This window comes from Microchirus variegatus, assembly GCF_963457635.1.
Source record: "Microchirus variegatus genome assembly, chromosome: 1".
Classification (NCBI taxonomy): Eukaryota; Metazoa; Chordata; class Actinopteri; order Pleuronectiformes; family Soleidae; genus Microchirus; species Microchirus variegatus.
This window is the reverse complement of record NC_139802.1, coordinates 9755068-9780569: the sequence shown is the minus strand read 5'-3', so window position 1 is coordinate 9780569 and position 25502 is coordinate 9755068. Positions and strand designations below refer to the sequence as shown.

General features: G+C 39.9%; 1 protein-coding gene across 1 annotated transcript in view; it reads left to right on the top strand.

Moving 5' to 3' along the window:
* Window positions 1-3888: 3888 nt before the first annotated feature.
* The window catches only part of znf236 (zinc finger protein 236), a gene marked incomplete at its 5' end in the record, with an annotated part of 41961 nt that continues 20347 nt past the window's right edge, over window positions 3889-25502 (top strand). The window contains 15 exons of the mRNA XM_083898041.1: window positions 3889-3940; window positions 6239-6378; window positions 8702-8866; window positions 8969-9147; window positions 9812-9942; window positions 10840-11012; window positions 18696-18818; window positions 20623-20796; window positions 21766-21943; window positions 22075-22347; window positions 22668-22871; window positions 23099-23231; window positions 23494-23754; window positions 23884-24116; window positions 24416-24517. Of these exons, the coding sequence (XP_083754167.1) occupies window positions 3889-3940; window positions 6239-6378; window positions 8702-8866; window positions 8969-9147; window positions 9812-9942; window positions 10840-11012; window positions 18696-18818; window positions 20623-20796; window positions 21766-21943; window positions 22075-22347; window positions 22668-22871; window positions 23099-23231; window positions 23494-23754; window positions 23884-24116; window positions 24416-24517 (2521 nt within the window). The remainder of the gene's footprint in view (window positions 3941-6238; window positions 6379-8701; window positions 8867-8968; window positions 9148-9811; window positions 9943-10839; window positions 11013-18695; window positions 18819-20622; window positions 20797-21765; window positions 21944-22074; window positions 22348-22667; window positions 22872-23098; window positions 23232-23493; window positions 23755-23883; window positions 24117-24415; window positions 24518-25502) is intronic.

Genomic DNA, 25502 nt, shown 5'->3' with positions numbered 1-25502 from the left:
CTTTCAAGCACAGCTGGCCGTGAGTCGGGCTTTATTTTAGAGCAGCTCAGATTTAGTTTGTATTAATGCATGCACCTAATGATTCACCGGCTGTGCTGTTTTGTTTGTGCAAAGATTTCTCCCTCTTTTTTTTCTCTCTCTCTCTCTCACACACCCAGGGGGGAGGCTAAATGGTAGATATGCAGAAAGTGTTCCCTTATCTGCACACATCCCTCTGCAAAGCACGCTGACAGTGGGTTGCACAAGGCAAAAAAGACAAAGGTAGGTATAGAGACAAAACAGTGGGCAACAAAGGGGAGGATGAAGTGCAGTCTACAGGTTATCACACCTGCTCTGACACATCAAACAGCATCTGTATTTGACTCTATTCCAGCCTTTATGTGTGTTAAAAATATCACAGCACATTTCAGTATATTGAGACATTAATATAGTATTTGATTCATTTCTGTACATACAAGCTGCATGGTGACGGCATCGTCTCATTATATTTCCTATGAATTCTTCCATTCACTGACTGTGAGGTGTTACATATTCATTTTGCTGCATGGGTTCATTAATATTAATATTATATTATTTTATTCTGTTGCATGGGTTTATCTACGTTTTCAGTTACTGCTATACAACATAAAAAAAACAAATCCTGAAGCAGAGAGACGGCAGTCCAGAGTGTGTTGCTGAGCATGGCCTTACCTCCCTGGTCCCCCGTTGAGGATGGTCACAGGGGAGGATGCCCATGGTGACCACGGCTGTCAGATGCTGTTTCTGTGAAGCCGAAGAATGATTGGTTTCATGGATCGGGACGGTGCTCCCTGACAGCATGGGGGGGCTGGGGGGGGAGACGCTGCCACACCTGGGAGAAGAAGCACTGGCAGGATGTGAAATGTTACTGAACAAGGTCATTCCAAGGGTCATTGTAAGACCTGTCACTTGTCTCTCCACCCACCATCCAGAAATTTACTGCCCGGCCCGCATGCTACATATGGAGAATATTGGGCCTGAATTCTTCCTTTGTTTGAGATGGGAGCCTGACTTGGTCTTTGTCTGCCTCTGAGTGAGGTGGTGGTGAATCTGCAGACAACAATGTCCTGGTTTGAAAAAAAGGGGGAAAAAATATATACAAGTTGAAACCAGCTTCAATTTCTGTTCTCTGTGTAGTCCAAACGTGATTACATTGAATTTGAAGGTTTTTTTTATTTTTTTATTGTTGGGAATAAATCTTTTTAACCTGCACATGCACCACACCTGACTCATGTCTGAGGAAAAAAAAAAGCCAACAACTGTTATTGTTGAAGCTTGTTAGCATGAATGACAAGGCTGGGTATAGGACACAGCAACTGCAGCTTTCCCCTCTACTCTCCCCCCCCCATCTCCCATGTTTTTCACAACATGACTTTAGCATGTCTCCTAGAGAGGTGGGCTTCCTGACAATCTCTCTCTCCCAGAGCCCTTGACAATTTTAATGATTGATCATCCCCCGCCTTGACTGTGTTGTGAGGAAATGGAGCAGGCCCATGGTGCAAAAATAAATAAATAAATAATATGAATGAAAAAGGAAGGAGCGGGAGGAAAAAGAGGGGTGTGGACAATCCCACAAGGTCAGAGTGATGTCCAGTCTTTTGTTTTCTGTGGTGAGATCAGTGGCCTGTGCAGACGCGAGGGGAGAGGCAGAGTAACTGGAGGCCTGGCAGGAACAGATGTTCTCACACAATGAACATGCACTTGGTTGGTCTCGTATTCACTAAAAGTCAAGGGACTGACCTCCATTTATAGGAAACAAAGAAAAAAAATACAGCAAAAAGTCCAATGTCCTTCCCACCTGTGGGACTGGTTCATGCAAATATGTTGCTGAGGAAGTCAGAGACAAATATATATATAACATCATTTATGGAAATGGCAGAATATACACATTGTTTTTGACTTTAATGAAACATTTCTTAGTTTGGTTGAATCTTATTTATGCATTCACACAAAGTAATCTGTGTACAAACCAGGCAAAGGCACATTTTATTCTGCATCCACAATTCACTTCTGTTAACGCCACGCACTCTTTACAGGCTGCAACTATAGGGCACATATATGTGCTATGTTTAGCATATACTATCTGCCTGTGCACTCTGAATGGAATTATGTTATGTCAATTTTCTCCTAGCTCGCCAAACAAAAATACCAGCAGTATAAATTTTGGACATATGTGGAATGGAAAATTATTTTCCAATGCAGATTATGTGTAAACTGACAATAGTTGGACTAGGTGTCCACATATAGGTTTCAGTACAGTATACTTGATATACATTATACTATGGCTCATCTGAAAAAAACATGACATCCTAGAGTACAGTGGGCTCAGGCAAGGTAGTGTCATAAAATAAAATTATCCATTACCTTCTGTTCCTGTATCAGGCTACTTTTGATTGTGCAGTAAATGTTATAATGAGATAAACACTAACGCAAATACCCTGACTTTCTGGCACAGACCCAGTGGGATTTGTTGTTTTTTGATAATCAAATTCAAATAAATTAGCACTGTGTTTTCTTTAATTATTTATTTTGATATAAAACCCTGCTGCTCAGTGTTCTACATTCACATGCCTTGGAATCCAGATGAGGTGTGTGTGAAATTTATTTTGACCACCACCAGCATCACTCTCCTAAACAGGACCAATCCCATGTCCATCTCTGGAATGACAGGCCCATGAGTAAGCCATTCATAACTCAATGCCTCCCTCTGCTGGTGACAGTAAAGATGTTTTACTACGTGCCTCACACATTGTGTATGTTGTGCAAGGCACTCAATGGTTGTGAGTTCAAAACTAACATATCACCTTTTATGATGGCTTTATGTCTGACACTCATGCAGTACTTAGTCTGTGTCAAGAATGAGTTTATGGTCACTGCACCAAACACTACTTTATTTTTAGTACCATATTTCATCCCAGTAACATCACCACAGGTACTTTAAGTGTCATCGACAAGGTTCATATACTTTGTTATATTTTCTCTCACTCAGCATTTATGACAATAGAAGTGTCGTAGAATTTATAGCAATGAACTTACCTTCTTCTGGAAGGGAAAAAAACACAGTTTACTTTTCTTATGCAATAATATTATGCATCTTAATTACCATTTTTTATATCTAAAAATAGATTTCTTTGTGGATAGCTGGCTATTTGTTAATTTAATTATAATGTATTTTCTTTTTAAATGTTTGCTTTCGTTAAGATGTTATGTTATGATGCTGCTGTTTTTTAAATTTACATTCGAGTTAGAGTTGGATTAAAGTTGACCAGTTTTTCTTTATTTTCTTTGAAGTAAGTGACTTTGACTTGTACTTTTTGTAAAAAAAAATGTTTTCCCAATCCCAACCTCTGTTGTCGTGGGGATCAGATCCATTGTCTGATGATGGAATAATTTATCTCTGGAAATTCGTTTTTTTTTAAATACATATTTTTTGGGTTTAAGTGGCCTTTATGAATTATGTAGTTTAATAAAGCTTTGCTCGGGGCAGAGTGGTAATGTGTAGGGCTGTATAATTTCAGTAATTCATGTTAAAGTGACGTTTATCGCCGTTGGTTTGCTGTTAATCAGGGCTGCAATCAATTATGACCCGCCCCCCGAACAAAAAACTCAAAAAGTATGACGTCTTCTAACTTAATTTATTTTTTTTCCTCCATAAAGTAAATATATATAAAAAACAAAGATTAAAAATGTTAATCTTGTTTAATTTAAATACCTGTAAATGCATGTCTAATGAACCAAACGGTAGATGTCTCCCTCCACCGTCCGGGCATCTGTGCGTCTTCACGGCACCGATACTGTCTGCAGATGATGACCGAGTCGCCATTTTGAAAAGCAATCGTTCACAGCACACCCACCCTGAGTACTGGAACTATGCCGCGGGGCCGGCCTCGCAAACTGAGAGTTAAAAGCAGCGACGAAACAGGTAACAAGTACCAAAATGCAACGAATAAAAAATATAGATTATGTGCTATCCAAATAACTGCATATTGTTCGGGTAAACATCTCCGCAGCGTCTATAACAACACTTCAATATAGTGTATATAGTCCCCGGATATAGTATTGCGGGTGGGCTTTGCTTTGTACGGCGAGGGAGTGATTGAGGCGGAATGATATTAATAACATTTCGGTGCCGCTTCTTATTGGCTTTCAGTCTAAATTGGTGTCCGCGAGGGAAACAGTTGCGATGTCGTTGTGGTGCTAGTGGATGTGCGTTCCTTCGCGAAACAAACATGTATTTATTCGTAATTCGTCGTTAGCAGCGTTGTGGCTAACTAGCTCCCTCTTGCTACAGTTAGCTTCGCGGCTAAGTCGCGATAATGTTGGCCAGATTTGACTCTGGTCCTGTGTTGGCGGCACTGTGGCGAGCAGGGAGCGAGGCTGTCCAGCTGCTGAGGAGCAGCAGCAACAGCTGTGTGTGGTTGGAACAAGTTTTTACTCGAACAAGTGCGGTTGTGTTTTGTCGTGATGTATCCATTTGGCTAGCATACTGGTGCCGCCATCATAATGCAATATTAGTTAAATGGTGAGTTACGACTTGGCTGATGGATGTAAACAGACTGTGCTGATAATAAAATCCACCCATTGTCATTTGTCACCTCACACATAACGGAATTAAATGATATCGTGTCCAGCAAATCGCTGAATGGGTCACGTATGTAGCTGACCTGACAGCCAGGATGGGCGTGTATAAATAAACAAACTGTGCAACGTCAATAATATAATGTACACTATAAGGTTCACAGACAAAACATGAAGTTAAATATGTGACATTTTACACGAGTTTAAATTGATGCGATTCCCTTTTTTGGGTGAAAGAGGGTAAACATATGGGCAATATGGCCAAAATATTGTCTAAAAATTGAAAATGTGTTGATATTAATAATGATCGATTTAACATAGTTAAACAGTGTTTTGTATGAGCTTGAAGGTTGTTGAAATTAGTTAATATTGGGCATTTATTAAAGCAAATATACAGCACAGTACTCGTACAGGGAAATATGCCTTGGGCAAAAGTGTATCGACAGCTGCAGAACAGCACATAGAGCAAACAACACACCAAGGACATACAACAACCAAACCAAACAGGATTAAAATGAAATAAAAGTAAAATACAGCACCTCTCCTAAGACGTTAACAATGGAAATAATATAGATAAAAAGCTTTGACTCAGGTCAATTTATAACAAGGCAATAAAAACCCATAAACCATAGTGTAAGATGTGGTACTAAGTACCAGACTAAAATGATGGTGCATATTGAAATATGTGTCAAATAAAACTGTTAATGTTAATCAAAAACAATTTTATTTAATAAATCTGCAGTTAAACTTGCAAAGCAACTTTATTTGTTATATCTCAAATTTTGTTTGCACAGTGCCTTTAACAGTGAAGTATAATGAACAGCACAGAAGAAAGATGTATTGTGATTAATATGATAGAGTAGTTTATTATGTTTCAGTTCATGTCGGATGTTCTTTCTACATCTTTTACACAGATCATTGGACCAAAACATTGCAGTCAAGATCTTGGATATAAACAGGGCATGGCAATTGTCCATTAACGATACACATTGCAATAGTTTTGTTCAATATCAATAAACAAAGGATATAAACAAACACTGTGGGAAAAAATACACAATTGCAATGATTGTTTTTTTACACGTGTGAAAAACGTTGTTTTTGTCCATAAAGATGTTTAAAAGCACAAATACCTGTTTTCTTAAAAATTCTCTCAGTAGCAAATATAATAAAATTATGTATCGGTGATATCAGTTGATTTTTGGCCATATCATGCATGCAGTCCTAGGTCTAATGGTCTTAAGTGACATTTCATTCTGATAAAAATACTTAATTTGGGAAACCTTAGGAGGCTGAGTTGAGAATGATTACCTCTATTATTAGCCTGGTTTGGTAGCCTTCCATTTCTCGACTTTTCATTTGTTTATGCTAATGCAGAAGGCTGCACTTAAAGGTACACTGAATTATTTCAGATGCCAGGTAAACATGTGTCCTTAGAATCCAACCACCCCAGCATGTAACATGAGAAAGGTTTATCATGATGAAAAATAACATTTCAGTTGAAAACAGCTGGTGTCAGAGATTATTAGCCACTAATGAAAACACATTGAAGATGCACTCTTACGCTATCTACCCCAGCTCTTCTTGTCTCAAGAGAAAGCATCTTGAACTGGAATTGAATTTTTCCCATTGTGTTTCTCGTCAGATGGAGATCCCAGTGAAGCTAAAGTGGACAGTTTCAGTGATGAAGAACACAAGGACAAGAAATGCACAATATGTGCTCAGATCTTCACCACTGAGAGCCAGCTGCAGAAGCATCTCCGCGAGCATGAGGTCAATGACAAGGCAAGTGACGGCACAGAGGTTACCTTGGTCAGTCATGACAAGAAAGTGAACATGTGTTGGTTTTTAAACAATTCTTAGCAGAGTGTGCTTGCTCTCTGTCATCAGCACAAGAATGTTGTATTCTTGCAGTTCATCTCGGTATAATCTCTGTCAAATATTTATTGAGTTTTAACCACTTTGTTTGAAAAAGGCTTATATTCTGATCTGCCTAGTGATGAGAAAGTCTAGGGAGATGCTGTCATACAAGCTGAGTACCACAGGACAGATGTAAAGAGGAGTTCAGGCCTCTACTAGAGCAGTGAGCGCCATCTCTGGTGTTGTTTACCTTTGTAGAGGATTACCTTCATGAGTTACAACCAATATTCATCACTTAAATTCTTCACCATACTCTTTCACCTGTAGATCATCATTACAGCAGGATATGAAAAACACGGAATTGTCAGGGTCCTCTGAGCTGACGCTGCTATGCCACCATGGTTGAAAACTACACATAATTCACGAGTTTGCTTTTATTCAGATTTTGCTTGGGGCAAAAGAAGAGTCAGAAGAGAATACTCGACTCGCTTTAGTTAAATGCTGCAGTTAATATCATAACAATGTTCCAGATGTCGCACAATTTGGAAGTTCAGAGCTGCTGCAGATTATCTGATTGATAATGCCAATTACTGTATTTGGTGGCAGCTGCTTTTGAAACATAAGGAACATGGTTTTAACTGCTGCTTGGTGGAAGATTCCTCTGAGTGTTTTTTCATTGAGAGCATGTCTTTGGTAAATAACTCACCTTTATAGCAATAATTATCCACATAACATGCTCCCAATTCGATTGTATCACGTATACTTGGGTGCCAATTTGTTTTGCAGTTTGATAGTAAAGAAAACATATTTTCTTTTCCCTTCTTAAACCAAAGTGAAACAATACATTCCTTGCCATTTGTCCTAAATCAATGCAAATTGCGTGTCATTCAGTCATTTATCTTCATTGAGTAGGACAGTCTTATCCTGTGCACATGTTCTCTGCTCCTGCAGTGAAAGCTATTGTGGAACGTCATGAGCTGAATTGAAGTTTTGCTTGCATTTGATACAGTTAGCCTTTTTTGGGGGGGAAAGCTGCAGACATACATTTACTGATGTTGCACAGAATTGCTGTTTTTTGTGTTTTGCTGGTGTAGAGAATTTTCAGCAGAACTAAAACTGAAATTTTGCTGAGAAAGGAGTAGCATGTCTACCCACCCACAGCCCTGGCTGCCCGATAACAATTTTAAATAGCACTGTAAATATTACTGTATGCTGAATCACAGCTGCAGTCTGCTGCAGTGGTCAGTTGCCAGTAATAGTAAATCAAATTCAGTGGTTATCCGTATGAATTTTTTTCCCCTTAAAATTCAAATTCATTATATGAATAATTGTTACTGTGCACTAATGTTCAGTGTGTGATGATGGTGGCTGCATTGTTATTGGTGGGAATATAATTTGAACTAATTATCCAAACGATCGTCAGTAAAAAGAGCACATAAATAATGGACAACTTTGCAAAAACTCAAGCTCAGTTATTAATTCATATTTGAATAATCATCTACTTTGTGTTTGAGTGAGTCACATATTTGCCTTCAATCCTTTTAGTTCCACTTACACTCACATGCTGTCACACTGTGTCGCTTGTCATAACCATCTATGTAAGGAGCTTGGTTCTTCAGTCCATGCAATTAAAAAGAATGTTAAAGAGATACTACAGGTCTTGTATATATCAGTTATATGAAGTACCATCACACAGTCTGAGTTGGACTCATTGGAGTGTTGCTATTTGCTTCTGCTCTCTTCAGTTTCTTGTCATAAATTCAGTCTGTCAGCTTAATGTAATTTATAACTTGGGCTAGCCTTGCCTTGCCTCTTGGTCTCTTGGAAGAGATATTTCATAATCAAATATTCTTTGATTACCCTATTCACAATTTCCTTTCTTCTTCAGCTTTTATTTAATTATTGGAACAATTTTGTATATCACAACTATTTTGGACAGGATAATGGTCACATATAAATACTTTTTTTTTTTTTTTTTTTTTTTTTTTTATCTTTTCAGGCAATAGTTTAATAATCTGTTTATCTTGCTTCCTTCTTTCTCTGTAGGAGCTTGAGCCAATTTAAGTAGCAAACTGTTTGAGGTGCAGATGTTATTTCCTCTAGTTTGTTGTATATCTACAATTTCTCCCCCCGTGTCGCCACCAAGAGCAGCTACAACTGCATTGCAGAGAGAAATCGGATCCCATATGATGCTCCCAATATTGACCATCGATTTAAGTTGTTCAAGTTTCTTTCTCTCCCTTTGCAGCCCCATCGGTGTGACCAGTGCTCACAGACGTTTAACGTGGAGTTCAACCTCATCCTTCACAAGTCCACACACACCACCTCAGACTTTACATGTCCTGTATGCAATAAAAGGTTCTCACGCATCGCCAGCCTCAAATCTCATATCATGCTGCACGAGAAGGAAGAGGTCAGTAACCTCACTCGACTCATCAAACTGTCATGGTTTTTATATCTCTGTGTAATAGACAGCCGTTTATCTGTTTCTTTACTTTGTGACGCCCCCCTACAGAACTTGATCTGTGTCGAGTGTGGAGATGAGTTCGTTCTTCAGAGCCAGCTCTCTCTACACTTGGAGGAGCATCGTAAAGAGCTGTCGGGCGTTAAGGTCTACACCTGCAAGACCTGCGACAAGGAGTTCAAGACGTTTGCGCACCTCAAGGAGCACACAAAGAGTCACGCCAAGATGAGGTCAGGGAGAGATTCACTGCATTTAACCAAGACCAATACGTGACTAATAGAGGTTCTCATTGGGGATCTAATTTGCATTTTGTTGATAAATGGACTCCTGAAGCAGCTTCGTTAGGCAAAGATATTTAAAATTTTGCAAAATGACACGACTGCTGGAATTATTTCTTTAAAGATTTTAAAGTTGAAATATAAACCATAGACTGGCTGTCTGAGGTTGGACACAGACATCCACAGTACATCCTTATTTATTCATTAGCCTCAGTATGTAAATGCTGAAATTATCCTGTACAAGGGCAACTATTGTAAGTACTGTGTACAAATTATCTAAAGGCAGTTATTAGTGAAGGCAAACCACAGCTGAGTCACCAGAAAATACTGCAAATAAGAAAAATCTATTAAGACTTTCTGTTTTGTTGTATGCGAAAATACAAATGACTTGTATACTTTGCTTTGAGTCACATTATGTTACAAACCTGTTGTGTGACAATACTGCTGCAGTCTAAGTTGCAACTTGTTGTTTCATGGTGGGCAAGAAAATGATATGTTTGTTATGAAGTTATGATTAATGTGAAATCTCTAATCAATATATACTTATTAATTATCTTGTATCCTTTTGTAGGTCCCCTGTTGTTTAAAACCATGTTTTGTGTGTGTGTTTCCTCAGGCCACACAACTCTAGTTCAAGAAACTACAAGAAAAACATTGATCGCAGCGCATTCACCAACAGCTGCATTCACTGTGGAAAGGCTTTCAAAAAGCCCAGCCAGCTTGTCAGACACATACGAATACACACAGGTGAGGGAATGAGTTATGCTTAAAGGACTGTAAAAATCCATGAGATTTGTTTGTCCACAAATCCCACAGTGTGGGTGGACACTGGTACTTGGTTGTAATAGGTTTGGGCTCAACCTGCTGTGTCAAAACCACAGGTAATGGATGCACTAGTAGATTGTGTGGGTGCGTGGGTGATGCTAGCACAAAACTGAAGTTTCCTTTTTTATCCAGTTCTTAATGGCATCTGAGTTGTATTCTAGGCAGTGTTACACACAAAAAAGTTTCCGTTTATTTTTCTTTACTAGACTGATAAAGTTTTCTTCAATTGTCTGACTGTTTCTGAGGAAGCGTAAACTTCACCTCAGTTCATCACTCAGCTGTCACACAGTGACGTGGTGTGGGTTGAATTCTAATATGCTGCTTAAATTCTGATATTCTTTTGTTTCTCTGTGGTTGTTCCGCTGCCTGAGTTCAGGTAACATAGCCAGTAGCTACCACCCACATGTTGTTTACACATCATCCAAAAGTCCATTTGTCTGCTTTGCTGCCTTGTTGTTGGATTAATGAGAATTGGTGGATGGGGTTGATTTCTCTGTGCTTTGAATCTCAAGCAGCTCTTAACCTGATGAAGAGTCACTTCGGGTGAACGCACACACACATGCACACGGAGAAGTTGTTATGGGTACAAGATCTGAATTTATTGAATTTCCTTGTGCTTGCAAACCATCATAGTAATGCTGAGCCATTGGCATAATTAGCCTAAAAAGGCTGCTTTAAATAGTGTTTTTTTAACAGAGGAGTCTATTTAAGAAGTAATTTCTCTAAGTTGCAGTTGTTAAAGTATCAAATTGTTATCAGTCATATTAGTCTCCCGCAGTAAGAGCATCTGTTTGACCTCGCCTTGCTCTCCTCTTTCAGGTGAGAGGCCCTATAAGTGCTCACACTGTGGCAAGGCTTTCAACCAGAAGGTGGTGCTGCAGACTCACATGGTGAGACACACCGGGGAGAAACCTCACCTCTGCATTTTCTGCCCCGCGTCCTTCTCCCAGAAAGGGAACCTGCATTCCCACGTTCAGAGAGTTCATTCTGAGGTAAGAATGCACAGACACAAACACCTGCACAACCGGTAGAAATACTTACCACACTAAAAAAAACAAAAACAAGAATTTACTTGCTTCTAAGTAAACATCCAAATAGCATTTCTGTTACTGACGGAAACAGATGAAATTGACAGATCTAAGACTTGAATCCGTCCAGTTAACGTCTTGACCAACAATTAGAGATGAATAACCATAAATTGTCATCAGGGACAGGACAATATAAAGATAATGTGAATATGCTTTGCTGGCTTCTGTTCAAAGCGGATAAAATACAAATGTTGTCCCAAAACAAGACTCTTAAAGTGTTTCTGAGCTCCAGTAGTGAATGATAAATCAGCCTTTGATTGCTGGATTTTGTTCATTTGAGAATATATTCCAGTTCTTGATTAAGGAACCGGAGAGCAAGAATCCAAAAGCTGAAGCCTAATTCATAGTACATGGTTTTCAACCTGATTTTCCAGTTCCCACTGTCCCCTCTATTAGCACTATGCTGTTGCTCAGTGTGAAATATTTAAATATGTGATTAAAGAGACCTGCCAACGCTTTCCATATGCGTCATAGGTCCCAATCTCATTTTTATGACGCTGGAAATTTTATCTAAATCTGCAGTAACTTCAGAAACCCCAACCAATCAGAGAGACTGGGATGGGGGTTGACGATGGCTGAAATCTGAATATGAAGACAACACCGGTTTTGTCAGTTGCTATGTGAACTCGCAACAACTGCTAGTCTTTTCGATTACATGAGTGATTCGGTCACAGTCGTGTAGTGTGCACTTTAAGACATTAAGAGACTGGTAAATTGCTGTAAAGTTATGAACTTTATGCTGAAATATCAAATACATGTTGCTTATTGTTTTCCTTTATTCTGATTGCTGATAAATATATATAAAAAAACAAATATATTTTTGTGCACCTCCTTCCCAAACTAAATTGCCAACCCTCCTGCTCACAGCTTGTTACACTTAATGCAGCAGGACACCTTGCCACATTGTTTGTCCGTGGAAAGGGAATGAGGTGAAATTGCAGCTCTTTGTTCCCCATTTGGTTCTTCTGCCTTGTAAGAATTGCACAGCAGCCAACCTGATTTATTCATCCTAATTTAGTCTGGACTTGGGTCTCTAATGGTGCTCTGCCCTGTCTCTGAGGTCACCTGGTCTCTGTGCCAAAGCGTGGTGGAGAGATTGCAAAAATTGTACACATGAAAGTCCTCCCTAGGAAATGTTCATGTTGACAGGATAAGAATTCTCCTCCATTTGTTGGGTTGTTAACAAAGCTTGCATATGGGTGGCTTGGCAGTGGTGGTGAAACTAGGACAGTCTGATTACTTAAAATGTATTTACTGAACAGATAGAAATCAAAATATGCCCAAAGAGGTGGAATTTTATTTACATCATAACTAATATCATCAATGCTGTACAGGTAACAACAGACCAGACACATAATTAAACACATAGACTTTTGTTTTCCCTTAAGTCTAATACTTGTTCAGCTGTCAATGTCCTATCTATTGTAATCTCCATTTAGCCTGTAATAGCACTCTTTGATAGATGAAGATTGACAACACTTGTGGAAAATGACACCAACGTTTGCACTTACTTTCCATCTGTTCATAATTAATAAACAAAGAGACTTTCAAGCATCTGACTTGATTATCCCTCCTTAAGAGAGACACAAGAAATCAGTGCAGCCTCATAAACATATTTGTGCCTCTACAGTCGGGTTGTTTTAATGGTGTTCCTTTTAGAATTAATTGAGTATGAATAACATGCCTCATACCTAATTCACTGTGTTGAGCAGTCAGGTATACTTACAACATACTCCAGGGATGGATTTTTTGTTGCAGTAATTGTTTCTTATCACACAGAGCATTCAGAACTTTACACAAGGACATATCGTTTTTAGCAGTTTGTTGGCATATTGTTGCCTCATCTTAAGCTGTGCACAGCAGTGTGTGACCCTGACCAAACTGGGCAAACACAATAACTGTTATTGGCCAGATTTACCTCAGTCCTCAGCAAAGCTTGCTAGTGGTTTTTATTCAGAAACATGTCCATGGACTGTTACCTCCGAGTGAGACCCACAACAGAGAGTACCTGCTGAGTTTAAGGCTGTAGTACGAAACTTTTATCCATCCATCTTCTACCACTTTATCCTTCACATGAGGGTCGCGCTGGCACTGTGCCAATCTCAGGTGACATAGGGCGGGGTACACCCTGGACAGTTCCATAACCTTTATATATAAATAAATGTCCGTTAGATTCAAACCATTGTCAAATATGTTCAAGCAATGCTGTTTAAGCCTCTCAGCTCCATGCAGCTTTATGTACTCCTTAGTATAGTTTGTTTTGGTCTTGAGTTGTGACTGATGGAGGAAAGGCAAAAGCACAACAGCTACATGGTGTTTGTAAAGAGAGACGACTGCGCAAAGTTTGGCTGTGACTGAGAAGTGCAGACGTATAAGTATTAGACGTGAATTCTACCTCCAAAAATAAACTGGTATGCTCATTGGAGCTGCACAAATGCCTTCTCAAGCTTATATAAATGCGTTTGTCTGATTGAAAATGTGTGCTCCGCCAGTGGAACTCGAAACAAATCAAGTGCTACCTAAACAACTGCCTGATTACTTGACTGCATGTGTCAGTCACAGCTGCAGCTCTAAGTTTTGTGGATGAGTAATGCTATGGTAAAATACACATACTATATCATAAAATAACTGTGTAATGTCTTGTTCAGCAGGAGACAAACAACTCCCTCTCTCTGTCTCTGGTGGTGAGGGAGAAGGAGAGACAGAAAAGTGATATGTCATGGCAGCTGGCAGTGTTATGGTAATTACTCAGAATTCCATTAGAGGTTTTGCACTGGAACTTTAATTGTTAATATATATTGGTCAAAACTCTTAAAGGTTCCATATTATGCAAAATTAACTTTTTATTCATTTAAATCCTTATATTTGGGACTCTGGAGGCCCTACCAGTTGCCAGATATGGGACCTTTAAATTCTTCCTGTCAGTTAATGGTTAAAACTGCAAATGCAAGTCATTACTCAAAAAGATATCATGGCACAGAAAATCTAAAGTATCTTTATTAAACACACTTTTTCTTCAGAAGAAAACGGATATCAGTAGTTGAAGACCGCCTCAAACAAAGGCTTTTAATCTTCTGCACTTCAGGGTTAAAGTAGGAATGAAGGAGCCAGCCAGCTTTCAATGAGGTACTTGGTTTAAGAATTAGTGAAATCTGATGAGACTGCAGAGAGCAACAAACGGAGGACTCCTCCATTCACCCCCCCCCCCCCTTTCCCAACTGCATTAGGGGACAACAGTGTCCTTCACATGGCAGAAAGGATGTAAACACTCTTTCATAATTCTCTGCACTCCCCCCACTGTCTCTGTCATTTCCTCCTTCCTCCTCTGGTTTATGCATTGGGGTTATGTTTGCATAGTAAGCCTCTGCCTCAAAACACTTTCCTGTTGGGGCTTCTCTAGAATCATACTGACACAAGATCTAAGAGCCTACATATAAAAGGCTTATTTAAAGGCTATGAAATGTTGTTATTATACCCTTGTACAAGCATGCTGGTGGGTAGTATGTTCAATTCAAATTTCTCATAAATGTTACACACTGGACCTTTAAGTGAAATTTTAAATAATTTCCTTGAATGGTTCAACTAGTCCAATGGTCTTTTGAATGAATGCCCAGCACTGTCTTTCACTTGCACTTCTTACTGTTTAAACTAGATTTTGACTAAATTAAGCAAGGATGTCTTAATTGTTCCTACTTGCTAGCATGATTATGTATTCTGTGCTAAAAGCCTGTGATGTGTCCACATGATTGAATTACTTCTGGAAAGCCAAACAGCAGGACTATTTGAATAATGTATCTCATTTTCACAAGGGTTCTTCAGCTTCCCAGTAGCAGATAGAGGTTGTCCCTGTGATTGACTGACTTTATGAATAAATTATGGTCAGGCATTATTTGCAACAGATTTTATGAGCAGATGCATATTGAGGAGCCGAGGGAGTAAAGTAATTGTGGCCGAATCCAGCAGAGTGGTTTGGTGTGTAGGATGTAGGCATGTTGAGACTGTAACACTGTCTGCATACAAATGTCAAAATCACAGCTTATCCCAAATTCACGTAAGAAAATGCAGAGCTGGTGTCAAAGATATTTTAACCTAAATCTGTGATCCATTATTATGTTCAGAATATGCATGTTTTTGGACTGTGGGAGGAAGCCCGAGAATCTGGAGAAAACCCATGCACACATGGTGAGAACATGCAAACTCCATACAGAAAAGCCCTTGTTCCAACTGGGACTCAAGCCCAAAACTTTAGATACAGTTTTTATGAATTTTAAATGATGAATAAAAGTCAGGCAACCAAGCATTGTCATCAATTTATCACGGATTTAGGTTATTTAATTTCAAATGCTTTCAGCAAAAATAGTTAGAGGAACTGCTTACCCTAAGTCTTAAGGACAGTGAATTAGGCTGTGTCCCATCTTTCTGATTAATCTCAGTAACTTTCTGAAACCAGTGATCTGACATTCCCACCCACACATATGACACTACTCCTCTGTCGACTTGTCGTTCCTCCAAATGTTCTAAAGCGGTGCACGCTCATCCTTAACCCACACATACTGTACCTCTCATCGCGGTACTGTGAACGTCTCACGGGAGCTCTTTTATATGCCCTCATATTTTCACAAACACGCACCAAACTCATCTGGTCAAGTGGCGCTGGAGTTCGACCGTGGGCAAGCATACTTCAGTATGCAGAAACACTGATCCTTATGCTTCCTTTAATTTAATGTCATGCTCAACTATCACATTTGTTTCACTGAAAACTTTCAGTAATTACTGTTTCAGTTTTTCGGCATGTTCTCATGCCTGTGGTGAAGACCTGGGGCCTCATTTATAAACGTTGCGTACGCACAAAAGAAGGCGTACGCCACTCTCTACGCAAACCATGGGATTTATAAAAAGAGAACTTGACGGGAAAATGTGCGGTCCTCCACGCCAACTCTGACCCATGCGTACGCACATACCTGGGGTAAGGCGAAACTGCGCCACTGATGGCAGAAGAAAGAAACGGGAGAAATGTGTGAAACTGATCGTGTAAAATAAATTATAAGTTATATTACCTCTCATATATGAACAGTTTATTTGCAAGAAATGGATAAAAACAACTACATTTCTACAACGAACAAACAAGCTAACTCCCTGGAGTGCACACGGGAAACATAATGATTTAGGACAATAGTAAGACAACAGTAGGGCAAATTATGTATTCACTGATATCAGGGTAATTCTAACACGTGTAGCAGATACCTAATCGACGGGCATATAAAGGCAGGTACTCACAATGCGTCATGGCGCACAATGATTTGGCACTGTTAGAGGATGTGTCAAACGGAAGGCTACGGAGGGAGCGGAACTTCCGAGACGAGCTAGATCCACTGGCCAACAGTGATGAGTGGCTGATGAGCCGTTTCCGACTCCCACGAGCTGTCCTCTTGGATCTGTGTGCGGCATTGGGCCCATCCTTAGAGAGGAGCACCCGCAGAAACCACGCCGTGCCAGTCCCGCTCCAAGTGCTCACAACACTCGGGTTTCTGGCGACAGGTGTTGTGCCAATGTAGGTATCCCCGACAGAAAGTGTTCACCCTGGCCACGGAGGCGGAGGCAGAGAAACATTGGTGCGCTTGCTTTCACCCAAGTAAATTAAAACTCAAAATTGCATTGTTTAATGATTTATTTTATGTGTACTTCACATACTAGTCTATAACCTCTGGTATTATTAACAGCTTTCTTCTATTCTAGCCAAAAATATGGGGGGATACAAATTATGGCAGACAGGTAAACAGTCTGAATTAATGTGTTTCCCCCCATATCTTTGCCAGACGTTATAGAGTAGTATGTGAAGTATACATAAAATACATCATTAAACAATGCAATTGTTTTAATTTACTTGGGTGAAAGCAAGCGCACCACTGTTTCTCCGCCTCCGCGGCAACACTTTCTGTCGGATATACCTACATTGGCGCGACACCTGCATGGGTGTCCCCCTAAACCTCCGTCACCTCTCCACTCAGGAGGGATTCCCCGATGATCCCCACCAGTTTTTCATCCAGCGGGGTGAGCTCCGGTTGGCCTGTTCCTCGCCCGTGGCACAGACGCTCTGCCTGTGTGACTCCAGGCGCTTTTTTGCGTCTACTTTAATGTCTGATCACTTTTTTTTCACCTCGGCCACACTCCGACCTTCTGATGAAACAGCATTGACATTATCCGCCACATGCTGCCACTCTAGAACACTAAACAATAAAGCCTTCCTCTTCTCCACCTCCCCGACAAGTATTTCCACCTCGTGAAATTACGTTATTTGGCCTTTCTCTCCGATTTCGGCATGATTTCAGTCATGAATCAATATTTATGAGGGGCGTTTCTCTGAATATTTATCGGCAAATATGGGCGTGGTATGACCCGCAAACAGGTGCGCCACATTTAGAGTAGATTGTGATTTATAAAGGGAAATCAGCGTAGGACGTGCGTGCGCACTGTTTTATAAATCAGGATATTTTTGTGCGTAAGCACTTTCTGTGCTTCGTGCGTACGCCGATTTTGACGTCGGTCCTACGCACAGTTTTATAAATGAGGCCCCTGGACCTTTTCTTCCCCTCAAGCTCCTCCCAGGCATCTTCAAAACTCCACTGTTTACTATCCAAACATCTGCACTGCTTTTCCACAATTGATTTTCAGGGGTTTTCACACTATTGACACTTATTATTATATTGACAGATTCTAGATAATGCTTCTGGAAGTAAATATATCAAGTAAGATAGAACTGTATTAGTGCATGCGTTATTTACATCATGCCTTGGGTGGTGATATGCACAAGAGAGCGGTCCATTACTGTGTTATTATAGTACTCAAGATTTATACCTGTAAAATTGAAAGTATGCACATTTCTTAACTTAACAAAGGGTGAGAGTGTCAATACTGTCTGTTTCTTCGATGTCTCTAAACTGTGAACGGATATAACCTTCCTTTCTGTGGAAACCTCTAAAAAGAGCAAACAGAACAGTCTATGTTGGCGTTTCCTCTTCCCCGTTGTATTTTCATCTGGTATTTGCTCATTTCTAATAGTCACCCCCCTGTTCAGGATGTACCCCACCTTTTGCACTATGACAGTTGGGATTGGCTCCAGCTCCACCGCTGACCCCCAAGTGGAGGAAAAAGCAGTAAATGAATAATTAATGGTCACCCTACATCTGAGCCATTATGGACAACTCTGGCCTTTTTGTCTGAGTGTGTTTGTCTCTTTATGGCCATTATAAGGTGGTATGAAATGATGACACATTATCAGGCTTGTCTGTAAACTCCCAGGCCTCATAAATTAATAACAGCTATTATTACCTTTAATGGTCAAAGCAGGAATATCGGATATGACCTACCAGCTGATCTGAACATGGTGCTACAAATTCGTCTGAACAAATTAACAACCCAACATCCAGATATCAGTTTGGTTTGGGACTCAGACAGCTAGAGATCAGTACATTTCAATTCTAAAACAAAAATATTGGTGTGATGTTCATTGACTAGAATAAGTCGCTAAAATGGTAATTAAAACAGCAGTGCATACATTTTGTGTGTGCTTTGTATGTTGTCTTACAGACTAAAGGAGTGCCTCTGTTCCCATGCATGGACTGCAGCTGTGCATTCAAGAAGCTGGGCAGTCTGAACGCCCACATCAGCAAGATGCACATCTCTGTGATTGAGGTACCTACCAGCACTGGGGTAAGAGAGCAGCATGTAAAAAAAAAAAGACATAAGCAAAAAGTTTGCTATCCTTTCTTTCTCCATCATCTACTGTGAATATATTCTTGACTTTGCTATATAAGGTTAAGGAGGTATACTGGAGTTCTTGGCACCCATTAGTTCTAAAGTCATTGGCTGTGTCTTCAATCACAGAGGTGGAGAGATTAAGGTTCTTAAGCTAAGAAAGATTAGTAAAAACAATTTTTTGGCTTTTCTTCGTATACTTAATGTTGCATATCTGTTTCAATTTAGCCAAGTTTTATCCAATTTCTGGCTTGATGGAAGATGTAATGATGACTTGAGTTTTTTTTTTTTTATCGAGTTACTGAGTTTACTGTGAGATATTATTTTGAATTTCATAAAATGTGACAGGCACAGAGAAAGAAGATAGCATCAGCAGAAATACTTAACACCATAATCCTGCCGAATAAGTGACTAATTCTTTGAGTTATTTCAAAGTCTGCTGTCAAGATAATTGGTAGCATTTATCTCACTCCATGGTATGAGAGCTGTTTTTTGTCAAACTCCCGACTTTCTCTCAAACACATTGCTTCTTTATTGCTGGATAGAAAACATTTTATTTTTTATTTTTGTCTTAATCAGTTGATAATGCTGGTTATAACACTTCACTGGGTTTACCTGATGTCTCACTGTTAAAAACTACAGCTTTGGCTTCAGTCGCTGTTCAGCTATTTCCCCTCTGCCCATAAAGCAGTTCTTCTGCCAGATTTTTCCTGGCATAGTCTAAAATGTAGGGTTGAGCCTGCCAACGTTCTTCTTAATGATCTCCCTTGTTTGCTATAATTGTACTAATGCATCAACATTTTTTGGTAATTATTAGGTAACTAATTACATTTTCTATCTCCAGTTTAGTAATGTTTATATACTCTCTTTGAGCACTTCATAAGGAACACCTGTATATCTGCTAACTCCAGTTATGAAATCAGTTATTCACCGTGCCAGTCACATGGCAGATCAATGTACATTTGTTTGCAGCCACAATTTACCATCTTCTAATTGCTGCTTTCATCACGATAATGCACTATGTCACAAAGCTATAGTTTGACAGTGTGGCCCCAGTCACCATAGCTGCAGCTGACAGTACATCCATCATAGACCAATGTAATGTGCATCAGATGAATGCATTATCTGCAGATACAATGTGACTCAATCATGTTAAGCATGGAACGTTTCGAACATCTCGTGAAGCCAGAGCCATTTGCTTCAGAAGCTCTTAAGAAAGTAAAGAGAGGCCCCTGACTAGTATCAATACTGGGTTCCAAGTGAGGTGATTAGTGACTGAATGCACACAAAAAAAGGCTTAGTCTGTGTTAGTTCTGAACGTTTAGAGTGAAATATCCATTTGTTATTTTGCTGACATGTTGTGATTTGATTTGCAATAGAACTTTTTCAGTTCAGCATTTGTTGTGTTATTGATTTAAATTAAGACGGAGCACTAGCACATGTAATACCCTCCAAATATTCATTATTTATGGTTTGATTAATGGCGTTACATTTTTCCAACATTAGCTTACAACAATAGAACAATTAAGTTGTAGCTTTTGCAATTTCTTTTTTGAAAATGATTAATTGTTTAGCCTTACTCTGTGTTTGTAAACTTAGCCTCTGTTTTATTGTCATTATCATTTTCTCATTTAATGCTCCATGGAACCCCTAATAAAAATGTGTGAGGTTTTAAATCATTGCCCTTCCCAGCCCTTTGACACATTGGTCCTCATCTTGTGTCTTCATGTTCATGTCACCCCCTTTTCTCCTCCTGTAGGAATCAGAGACCACAGGTCAGGGCCCAGGAGGATCAGAGGGTGGCGAAGGGGTGACAGATGTCATCCAACAGCTTCTTGAGCTGTCTGAACAGGTCAGTGGGGAGACAGCCCAGCCCCAACCCCCAGAGCAGGCTATTGCCATGGAAACTGCCATCAACCAGGACATCTTGCAGGTGAGTTGGTTACATTCACACATATTTATTGAGTGATCAGAACAAAACTCGACAAACTGACTGATATGCATGACCTAGTCCAAATAATTCAAGCATTATTCTGAAAGCAATACTCAAATGGAGTAGACCAGCTCGTTGCCATCTTCTCTCCACTCTCTCTTTCTTAACTATAATCAGTTAAAGCCTAACCTTAAGCTATCCACAATTCATATATTAGCCCTAAACGTAAGCAGTTCCCCATAAATGAGGTTCTGCCTAATTAGGACCAGGCTTTGGTCTCCATGAGAACTACTGGTCCTGACGAGGTCGGTGTTAATTCCAGAAAAGGCCCGAAAGTGGTAACAAATACAAGTACACACACGTCTGTCAGTGTAGGCAGTGATCACAGGCGCCCCATTGGGGATATATTGTGAAAGAAAGATGAAAAGACTAAAATATTTTCCATAAATTCACTGAAATGATCCTGAAATTGTTTGTTTGAAACCAAATGATATAGGCTCTGTCACATTGCTGTTCTTTAGTGACTGAATGGCAGCATTTTGCAGAATGATAGGACATATAATGGACACTGCAATGCTTTATAATGGGAAATGTGGTGTGATTGCCATTGAGATGTTTTTGTTGTTTTTTTACCCACGTTTTTTCCATTGTTATTGATTTTTTTAGTGACAATTTAAACAGAAAGACTAATACATTCGAAAGGTAAACTATTAATGATTAAAAAAAGTTAAGTTAATTAGTAATAGAACCATGTCCACAAACATATGTATATGTATACACATAACAGTTTTTCATTCCCCCTTAGTTATTCCCTTATTCATGCAAGCAAATGAAATAATAGATGTTTTAAGTCCTTTAATTAATGTTATGTTGTTCCTTATATTCAAAATCCACCTTAGATTTTTTTTCTCGTGTCATTTAATTAGTATTTCCACAACTTGTGTGAGCAATTTTCTCCTGTTTATGCAGCAAGCTCTGGAGAACAGTGGGCTGAGTGTGGTTCAGCCACAGGGTGATGCCCTATCCAGAGAGATACAGGACGAGAGCACAGAAGGCGCTGCTGCAGAAACCAAGAAAGTACAAGGGCCAGACAAACCAGCCAGGGAGAAGAAAAGGAGCATTTTTAAGAAACCTGTACAAATGCCAGGTAAAGGGTATTTTTGTGTGTGAGTATTTTACTGATTTAGAATTGGAAGAGCCACAGGTCTTATGGCGCTTTTCAGTGAAAGTGTTGATTAACAAGACCACATCAGCAGCTGCTTTGCTTTCCCTTTCCAGGTTCCATCAGGGAAGAGAACGGCGTCCGCTTGCACGGCTGCCCATACTGTGCCAAGGAGTTTAAGAAACCAAGTGACCTCGTTCGACACATCCGTATTCACACCCATGAGAAGCCTTTCAAGTGCAAACAATGCTTTCGAGCCTTTGCTGTCAAGAGCACGCTCACAGCACATATGAAAACGCACACGGGTATCAAGGCCTTTGAGTGTCAGTGCTGTTTGAAGTGCTTCTCCACCTCTGGCAGCATGAAGGTGCACATGCGGCTGCATACAGGTGAGGTGCTTTTATTCCTCATGTTAAGTCAAATGAGACATGTGTAAGACAAATTGTGTTTTGTACTTTTGTGACAGCCTCTACCATTTGGTGTTCAGTTGTAGTAAACGATACATTATAAATGATTGTGATATGTTATCATGACATATTCCATTTTGTTTGATGTGTGGATTTTATATCATTTGTTTTAATTGGCTTATGGAGTAAATGTTACAACATTTTTTAGTAATCTCTTGATGTTTGTGTCCAAGCACACGTTTCACTTACTATAATAATTACCCATTCTCTTAAAGTGCTCTTTACCCCCCAACTCTTCCCAGGTGTACGTCCTTTCCCCTGTCCTCACTGTGACAAGATCTTCCGCACATCAGGCCACAGGAAGACACACATTGCTTCTCACTTCAAAAGCCTGCAGCAGAAGAAGCACAAATTTCCACGGAAAACCAACAAAGCCAAAGTGTCCAAGAATAATCTACCTCTGCCCGATATCCCCCTGCAAGAACCCATCCTCATCACGGACTTTGGTAAGAGCACGTGTTGGCAAACACACGTTAATACCCGTATTGTGTTGTTGCATCTGTTTTCACCTATCATGAACACAGACATTCTCTGTAGTCCTTGATTGAAGTGGGAAGCGATGTTCATTGGATTTCCTGTCCATGTTTCTTCAAGTGTTCTTCATGCTTGTGCACAAAATGAGATTTCTGTTCCCCGACTTCCTTGTGTTGCTCATTGACATGTTGCTTCACAGGCCTCATCCCATCCCAGAACCCTCGTCTGACTTTCCAGCAGTACCTGGAGGTGACGGGCACTGACCGGCCATATAAGTGCCAGTTCTGCAGTAAGGCCTATAAGAAATCAAGCCATCTAAAGCAACATGTCAGGTAAGGGGTTTGTAAAAAATACTGGATGTACCAACAATTCCCAACAATCCACAGTACAGGGACTTTATGCTAACTTTTTGCCCTGGTCTGTCACATATAACATAGAAGATTTAATCACCAATGCCAATACACTCATATTAAGAAAATGTGATTATTTGAATAATATCCCACTCGTGTACCTGTAGGCTTACATAAACGTTAGTATTTAAGCTGCACTTTTTTGCTCTGATCTCTTTAAACTAATGTTCTTTTATCACTGCAGGTCTCATACAGGAGAACGACCCTACAAGTGTGTACAGTGCAGTCGAGGTTTTGCATCCTCTGGAGTGCTTAAAGCTCACATCAGGACACACTCGGGCCTAAAGGCTTACAAGTGCTTGATGTGCGACACAACGTTCACCACCAGTGGCAGCCTACGACGTCACATGACCACCCACAGTGACTTAAGACCTTATATGTGTCCCTATTGCCAGAAGACCTTTAAGTCATCACCCAACTGTAGGAAGCACATGAAAACACACAGGTTTGGCCTTTGTCAGTGTGTTTTTGTCTACAGTTCTCATACAAGAGTGCCAGCTGTCACAAGGAAGGTGCAAAAGTTTCACGACTGTTTTAAATCTTAGGTTTTGCTTTTCTTGTCCCACTAAACCAGGTATGAACTGGCCCAGCAGCTGCAGCCACAATCCACAGAAGACCCGCTCGGAGCAAGCACTGTGGCCCATGATATAGAAGTAGAAATAGACACCAATGCCCTCCAACAGCAATCTGGCTCCTCAGCGCAGCAACAAAGTCTGCTGGGACTAGGTCAGACAGAGGTTGTTAATGGAGGTCAACAAGTGACACTGGAGACAGCCCTAAGTGATCAACCACTAGTACAAGGGGAAGGTAGGAACTGTTATATGAATTGTTATTATCTTAAAAAATGTCTGTGAGATAGAAACTCTGTACTTCATATAGATTTTTTTTGTTTTACAAATTCTATATTCTTCTTCTTTTGTTGCTATTACATTGCTTTTCTAAAGCAGCAGACTGCCTCAAGTCATATGTATGTTATCAGGTGCAGTAGACTTGACATCAGCTATCTCTTCTGCACTAGATTACATTTTGAAAGCGTATAGACTGAAACTCAAGTTAAGATTTAATGGTAATCGAATCAACAGTATCTCCCTTATCTATGTTTACAGACTCGTATGTGACCACCCAGCATGCTTTGCAACAGAACATCAGCCAGTTTGAGACGCCAGCACTTCCTCAGCCAGCCTTTGACCAGCAAGCTCTGACGCAAGGTACACACACACACACACACACACACACACACACACACACACACACACACACACACACACACACACACACACACACACACACACACACACTTGACTCTGTTATATGTCATGTTATATATTATATATGACTTAAGAATTTTTTGCTAAACACATTTGTACTTACATTTGTAGCTACATTTTTTACCTTGGGTTTCCTTTTGATTTTAGAGTTCAGTGATTATGCATGGTTGCCTCAAGCAACCACATAAGTAATGAAATACCCTCATATTAGATTAGTTTTGGGATGTAATCAATAATATAACGTAACTTTTTAATCGCAGCTGCACTAATGAGATACAACTGCTGCGGTTCTGAAATGTCAGATTCTCAGAAGTGTTAATTTGGACATATACCATTTCTGAAACGACCGTGTCTCTCACTGTCTCAATTCTTCCTCTACACCGTCTGAGCCAGAGTAGGGGTCTCTAGAAAGCTCCTCCGGGCAGCATAACAAACCGACAGCAAACATTTGTCAGGCAGATCCACCTTTTTGTCCTCTCGTGAGGCACTTTATCCTTTTTATCTGACCAGAACAGACCTGGATTTTAATCATTTTAGGGACATGGCCACATGGCCTTGGGTGTCATTCAATTCTCAAGGGTACATCCATCTGGGCAGAGGACTCTTGAGCATCTAATCATATTGTTCCCTACAGTGTACTGCTGTCATTGCTAAATAATTATTGGAGTTATTACTATTTCTTTGAAGAAAATCATTTGTGCTGTGCTTTGTTTGAGGTTCACAGTGGCTGTTGACCTGCTACAGATTGTATGAATACTCAAAAACCTATGGACATTTTCTGACCAGTTCAGTTTTTAGCAATTGTTGCATGCAGTTTATGTACACAACAAGGAAACTGTTTCTTTTTATGCATTTGACAAGGAGCAGATGATTCGTATATATCGTCATGAATTTTAATGTAGATTTAACACATATCTGCTATAGA